General features: G+C 48.1%; 1 protein-coding gene across 1 annotated transcript; it reads right to left on the bottom strand.

Annotated features, from left to right (window-relative positions):
• Positions 1-5,693: 5,693 nt before the first annotated feature.
• Positions 5,694-7,400, bottom strand: Sowaha (sosondowah ankyrin repeat domain family member A). Its single transcript, XM_076855768.2, has one exon. The coding sequence runs from the start codon at positions 7,398-7,400 to the stop codon at positions 5,694-5,696; it is 1,707 nt and encodes a 568-aa protein (XP_076711883.2).
• Positions 7,401-7,634: the final 234 nt, after the last annotated feature.

Raw genomic sequence — 7,634 nt, 5'->3', positions numbered from 1 at the left:
GTTTGGGCAACATAGTGAGACTCTATCTCAATAAACAAAACTGAGCTTATTCAGTTCTTTTTCAGAGGCCCCCACTGAGTTAGCCAGGGCAGTGAGGGTAGTTGAGGATAGAAACTAAAAGGGAGGAGTGGGACAGAGCGCCTGGAAAGGCAGCTGCAGTTGTACACCAAAGAGAATTATCTGGGGGTGGGCTGAGGTGGTATGAAACATAGAACAAAGTCCCCCACCAGTTGTGCATCAGCTCTATGTACATAGAATCAGGTTTGCAGTTGTGCATGTGAAAATGTTTCAGTATTGTAGCTGCAAACACCAGAGACAAGAATATTATTCTGCAAAGGTTAAGGATATTTTTGGAAGTTTGGTACATTAAAAGGCATGAGTGTGTATTTAAAGCCTACTGACCCTAAAGTGAGAAATCTCTGCTTCTGAGCTTGTTTTCTGATGTGTATTGTCACTAAGTGCAACTGGTTGGGAATTTTAAATGGTTGTATTCATACCAAAAGCATTAGTTATAACAGTCGTGCTATTGAGCACAGAACAATGCTCACATTGTACCTCCTTATAAAAAACATATGGAGCTCCTGCTGAGGCCATTGCGGGTTCTAACATTATGCTTTGCTTCTCTCCTTTGAACACTGTGGGCGGGGTCTCAGTTCCAAGGTCCTCAGCTGAGCAAGTCTGCATTATGGACAGAAGCTACTAATTTCTTCCTTTTTGTCCTGTATAGTTCTCCATTGCATTCTCCCATTATGGTATTCTTAGAAACACATTTAAGTGCTGTTGTCTATTAGGCCAATGGGAATTGTATGTTTCAGACAAAGCACTTCCAGCCTGGGTCAGGCATCGAGCGCATGGGTATGGAGGTAGGGGCATCTGCCATCTTTCGATGAAACTGAACTTTAGTTCTGTGCTGGTCTTTCCATGGGGGAATATGAAGCTTCTGTGCTCAATCCTGCTAGCTCAAGAGTAGGGCCACTCTTTCTGCTCTGGTCCTTCTGTCTTGCCTGTCCTTCCTGGCGATTTTCCTCACTTCCATCTGTTATTCCTTCAGAGAGCAAGAATGAGTTGTTCAGAGATGTTTTGTATTGCCAACACAGACCTCAAGACTTTTGGGGGACCTGAAGTCCGGTGAATTGACCCTCCAGGACACTGCCAGCAGAGGGCACTGTTCTCTTTAAGGTGAAAGCTACCCCCCACCGTTATCACCCGCAGCCTCTCCAGCTAGCAAACTCTGGTCAAGCCACTAGGACTTTGCCATGTCTTGCAGAGCAGTGGCCCTGCTGGGCCTGAAAACTGGAGCTGAGCCTTTGCTTCTGTCAGAAGGAAATTCTGGCTAGCTAAGCAGGGAAAGCCTGGCTCGCTCTCCTTTGCCACAAGGTCTCTGCTGGAAAGTGCTTGGCTAATGAGAAGTGCAGGGGAGGAAAGCCGGGGGTGTCGATCCTGAGCATCGCTATTACAATAGGCCTTGCACAGATTCCCAGGGTGGAAAAGAGTGTTGCACGAGTTGCAATTGGGGTTTCTGCCGCCCCACTCCTTTAGCCGCCCGCGTCCGTGACTCCTGGTCGCCTCCCACCCCTGGCTGCCTGAGACGGTGCCCTGGGGCCTTGAAGGAGCTTCGGCTTCTGCTGGAGTGGTTGCCCGGCAACAGGCAGCCCCGCGGCCGCCTCCCCTGCTCGCCTCGCACCGCCCCCGCTGCTCCTCCTAATAAGGATTTAATTAGTGTACTTTTTACCTTCAGACTGTAAATTGGAAGCAGAATGGGGAAGCAGTGTTCCGCGGTGCTCCAAACCAGTGAGCAATCTGTCTTGAACATCCTGCTCGGCACACAAAGTACCTCCCTGAGCGACTGGCGTAAACCTCAGGGATCCTCTCTGGAACAAATTGCCGTGCTGTTCATTCAGATGTAAATCAGAAGCTGAAGAGCAAATTTAGGTCAAATGTAATTGAGGACTTTAAAGAGAAGAGGTGAAAGGGGAATTTGGGGACGTGGGGAGGCAGAGGGGTACTTGCTAGGAAGAAATCCTCCCCCAGGCCCGGTAGTGTTACTGTTATAGCCTCACTGCTCTTAAAAGGTCACAAAAAGCACTTGTCTGTTGTCTTTGATATTTAAATGAACACGCACTTCCCAGTAGCAGGAATTTTTTTCCTATGTGGGAGAGGTCTGCATTTCTTTCTCCCTTCTCTCCTCTTGCAGGTAGGCACACATCCGGCTACCCTGGCTTCCTAGAGTCAAGTGCAGAGGAGTTAGGCCAGTTCAAGGCAAAAGGCTATCTGCAGAGCCATAGGGAATCTATTTATGAAACCATTTTCAATGGTCACAGAGTTTCTTCAGGTAAAAGTAAAAAATGGGGAGAATATGGATCCTGGGTGGGTCTAGATTTTGTAACCCTGTGTTCAGGGGTTTCATTCCCCCTCCATCCTGGGCAACAGTTTAGGTGTCATAGGTTGGTTGTTAGAGCAGTATGGGCTAAGAAAGACAATTGTTTCTATATTTTTAGTTATTACTTATATGTGGTGCTGAGGATCAACCCAGTGCTTCACATGTGCTAGGCAAGCACTCTACCACTGAGCTACAACCCCAGCCCTGATGCTTCTATTTTAACTAAAATGATATTATATACAGAACAGGATAATTTCCCTTTTGTGGGAATATGTTTTTTCCTAGTTCAGTGATTTAATTTATGTATGCAAATACTGACATGGTAAAAAAATGGTGATCATATTGAGTAAATCCACAAACCAGTGCTATATAGTTTTGGAATGTAGGCATGTACACTGTGGAACCAACTCAGTACCCTTGTAATATCTCCAGTTGGCAATGGAATTCAGGAAAAGCCTTACTTATTCCATAAGTTTCTCCCTCCCCATAGCCCATTAGAATAGGTACTGCATCATAAGTCCCACAGAGGAAGGAGATGTGAGCTTGGAGAATTGGGTGACTTGCTCAAGGTCACTAAGTGAGTAAGGGGCTGAGACCACCCTGCTTCTAGACAGGACAGGGTAATGGAAAAGAGCACAGGGATGCCACCCCAACTCTGTCATTACTAGCTGTGAGGCCCTAACAAGTTATTAAAAGTTTCAGTTCCCTCATTTTAAAATCAAGATATTAAGTATATTCCTTATAAGGTTTGGTTAAATATTTAGAGTTGTGCCTGGCACTTGCTTAACGTACATGGCTTATGTTGTATGTATTATCCCTAGCCTAGATCTCCATTAGGTGAATGAGACTTGCTCAAGAATACCTTAATCTCCATATGGGAAATGTAAAAATTTATTAGAAAGTTTGCTATGGATATGACTCATGTTCGTCAATATCAACGATTAACTTTTCTCCCATTAAAGGAGTCATTATCCTCTCTGTGACAATTTTACCACCTAAAGAGCCTTAACAGTTCATTTTTGGGAATGCCCTTCTAGAGGAGAGCCTATTGCTGGGCAATATATGGTTCTTTTTTAAAAATTATTAAATATATGAATATATGGTTCTTGAAATCTCTCTCTCTCTGTATATATTTTCTACTGACTTACTTTATAATTTCAGAATGTCCTGGTCTGAAATAAAATAACAGTGGTTTTCTAACACCTGAGTTTTAGGTTTACCAATCCTTAACTCTTGCCAAATGTTTTATTTTGCTTGGACACTCTTTAGAAACACAGAGATTCCTTTGGCCACTCAAATAACACTTTTCTGATGTAAGTATGCAATAAACATTAATTATAAGTGTTAGTTTAGATTTTGTCTCTCAAGGCAAGTGATATCTGTGTCTGTGATCTTTGTTATCCTGTCTCAATCAAATCTCTTCTTTATCATAGAAAATCTCTAATATTTCATTCTTTTAGATCTTCAGCTACTAAAATTGCTATAATTATTGCCTCCCACATTTTTTTCTTAAGAGGCAGAATATTTAATTTGCATTTTAAAATAATTTATGTAGACTAGTTAGAGTTCCACACAAGGAGGGTATTAAGGGTCAGATCAGGGCCTGTATTTATCCACAGTTCTTGGCTACTGTAACTATGTGTGGTTGACTCTTAGTTTGGAGAGAAATCCAAATTCTTTCAGTAATAGAATGCTTGAAAGAAGCAGAAGAATGAGGGGGAAAAGAAAAAAGTAGGTAAAAAGAAAATAAAAACACAGTAGCAAAAGCTGAACAATGTTTTAGGGAAGTATATCTCACAAAAATGTGAATAAAATGCTGTCTGTTTATTTTGTTGCTTAAATCAAAACATTCCATGAATGATTGCCTTAAATAACTTCAAAGGCCTCACTGATATATATTGAAGAAGAGGGAAAGCCCTACTACTCTCTGCCACAAAAATCATTTGATATAACTAATGACATGCAAACATAATTTGCAAAAGCAGACCATTATCACGATATGACATAAAAAAGTTGACTGAGCAAATAGATTTGACATCTTTGAAATAGAAAATGTACCATTATAATTATCCTGTGCCAAACCTGGGAAATCTTGGTGGTATCTACAAGCCTTCTTAATTTACAGATAGAAACAAAGGTCCAGAGAAGTTAAGTTCTCAGTTCAATGTCACTGAGCAAAGATTCTTCTACATATGTTATTTTAGAATAAATTGTCTACTTTCAATTTTTTTTTAAATAGATACCACATACTTTTTGCTTATTCAGGATTTTCAAGTAAAAGAGTTACTCCTTAATTGTATCAATTACTATTTAATCAGTTGTTTTTCTGGTATGATGTTATAACTTTTTTTCCTTTGAATATTCACCCATTGCACTGAAAGGCTTAGCAAGGTGTGAAAATCACAGATTCAGAAATGTGGCACTAAGGCATAATTCACAAAGAGATCACAATTTAAGAAAACTAAATATTCATGCCAAATCAGAATAGCCACCTGTGAGTGCCAAACATACATTTACATTTCACCATAAGTATTCCCAAAATGTCTCTTTTCTATCTTTGTTAAATCATGTTTACTCCCAAGATGCACTTGTTTCTTAATATTTAGCATTAACAGTACAACTGCAATTAGTTACATTCATATGGGTCACAATAGTTATTCTGTGTTCAAGACTCCCCAGAATCATGATTGACTAAAATGAGGTAGATGAACTTTTAAGAGTTTTCTTGGTTGGGACTAATTTCCTTTAGATCTTGAGCATTCTATTTGTTTTAAAATGGAATTCCAAAATATTTAGCAAAAGATTGAAAATGTCTGAGCTCTTTGCCTAAAAATGGAAAAATATAGTTTTAAAAGGTTATTATGAAAGTTGCTTTACCTCATTTCAATTTAAAAACAGAATAAAAGCATCAAATTACAAAACCACTACATATCTTAAAGTTGACACATAACCCAACATCTTTGAACATTCAAAGAGACCCTTGCTCTAGTTCTGGCTTGGGAGTGTGTAGACTCAGAGGCATCTGGTTAGCTCATTCAGGGGCCAGACCAGCTGCTGCCCCTTAACCTTTGACCCTAAATTTTAAGTCTCCTCCAGAGTTCAGGACTGAAGGCTGGTTTCTTCATAAGAGCCTTTCACTGAGATCTCAATCAGACAGATCAGGTTTCAAACAGAGGCTGGAAGTGCAGGCCCATAAGGATAAAACAGGCTGCAGTGGACAAAGTTGGAAACAAATGTTGAGCCCCATTCTTGGGCAGACTTAGACTATGAGGCGAGCCTAGATAGACCAACCAGGCCATAGCCCCATGGATCTTCAGGTTGCCGGGGGCAGACTGGGCACCAAACCAGCTAAAGGCCCCGGTGCAGGTCGACGAGAGACTTCTGAGAAAGCTGGCAGGCCACCACGGATCTTTGTCTTTTTACGCGGAGCCATGGGCGAGGCGCCCAAGAACTTGCTGAAAGAGCTCGACTTCTTCAAGCCACGGGCCAGGTCCTGGAGCATCAGGTCGTCGGCCAGGACACCCAGAAACGCGCTGGTGGTGGAACTGAGGATCGTGGCGGCCACTTGCACTGGATGCCGGGTAGCAAGGCTACCACTTCCACCACTGGTAGCATCTGGCTCCGTTGCTCCTCGCAGGCCTGGGTCACCAAGCAGGCGTCGCACCGCATAAGAGGAGCCAGGACGCAGATACTGGTAGGCTCGACGTCCGCTGTGGTCACGGACATGCACTTGAGCACCCAGACGCACCACCAACAGCACGGCGGCGTCCTCGTGGCCGTGCAGAGCGGCTAGGTGCAGCGGTGTGTAGCCGCCATGCGAGCGCGCGTTCACGTCGATTGGCGCGCCACCACGACGCGCGACCTCCACCAGCTGCAGCGCCATCTCACGGTCGCCGCTCTTGGCCGCCCAATGTAGGGCGGTGAAGCCAGATATGAAGTCGCGCTTGGCAGCTAGGCCGCGGTCCCGCAGCAGCAGCCCGTGAAGCTGGTGGGTCCAGCGGCCAGTGGCCGTCCGCACTAGCCACTCGTGCTCAGTAGGCTCCAGGGGCACGGCGGACGGCGGCGGCGCGGTGGGCATCTCCTCGGTGTCAGGGCTCAGCAGACGCGGGCTACTGCGCGACAGGCGCCTTAGGTGCGGGGAACGACCCGGGCCCAAGTGGAGGCCCAGGCCCGACTCCTCAACTGAGAGCCGCCTCAAGAGCAGCGGGGAGCTCCGAGGGCTGGGCTCCTCCGACAGCTGCCGGCGCAGGCCTTGCTCCTCTGCTCGGACCCGGAGCGTGGCGGGGCCCAGGACGCAGCGTACCGGCAGCATGCAGGGCTTCGGAGGCGGCGCGCGCGGAGCGGGTGGCGGCGGCCCTTTCGCGGCCCCGAGTCCAGGTTCCAGGTCTGGTGGCTCTGCGCCGGGAGAGGTTTCCTCCGACGGCGTGCTAACCCGCGAGGCCACCTCCGCGGAGGATCCCTCTGAGGACAGAGCTAGCTCAAAGGCTGGAACCCGGGGGTCCGCGGGATCCTCGGGGTGCTGGGCCGAGCCTAACAACGGCACCCCAGGGGGGTGGGTGGGTTGAGAGGCCGGATCCCCAGGGGTGTCCTGGAGCTCTGATGGCGGGGACCGGTCCTCCGGTGATTCTGTGGACTGCTGCGCGGAGGCCGAGTGCGCAGCTCCCGGGCCAGAGTTATCCCCTAGCGAGACGGAAGTGGCCTTCGACGGCGGGGTCGGTGCCCCAGGGATGCAGGGGGCCAGGGGCTCTGGTCCCTCCGAGGGCCGAGGCTTCTTCCTCAGCACCACGAACTTGACGCCGTCCAGCTCCTTCACCACCGCCACGTCGTTGATGAATTGCTTGAAGCGGTCCCTGCGGGCTGCGCGGCCGCGCGGGTCGCCGGCATCCAGCAGCGGCTTGAAGCGGCTCAGCAGCTCCGAGTTGCGCACCTTCCCGCCGCGCTCCTGCAGGAAGCCCAGCACTGCCGCCTGGCTCACCCCGGCAGCGGCGGCCGCAGCGGCAGCGGCCGCGGCCAGCGCCATGGTCCGGCCCAGCCGCGGAGGGAAGGTGCGGCAGCCGCCTCCCCCGGGTCCCGGGTCCCCGCGGCGGGGCAGGTGGACGCCGCGGCGCTTCCCGGGACACGCGGGATCCGGGTTTCCGGGGGTGAAGTCCGCCGCGGCTGGCTCACCTGGTGATTGTCCCCGAAGAAGGAGCTCGGTCACGCCTGCGCCGTGGGGCCAGGATGTCTCCCGGCAGAGGGCACAGGGGGCCGCGGC

Source organism: Callospermophilus lateralis, chromosome 5 (genome assembly GCF_048772815.1).
Source record: "Callospermophilus lateralis isolate mCalLat2 chromosome 5, mCalLat2.hap1, whole genome shotgun sequence".
Taxonomy (NCBI): domain Eukaryota; kingdom Metazoa; phylum Chordata; class Mammalia; order Rodentia; family Sciuridae; genus Callospermophilus; species Callospermophilus lateralis.
This window is presented reverse-complemented; position numbering and strand designations above follow the sequence as displayed.

Bases quoted from the DNA above. Each gene is read 5' to 3' on its own strand.
- Sowaha (XM_076855768.2), bottom strand. From the start codon at position 7,400: ATGGCGCTGGCCGCGGCCGCTGCCGCTGCGGCCGCCGCTGCCGGGGTG.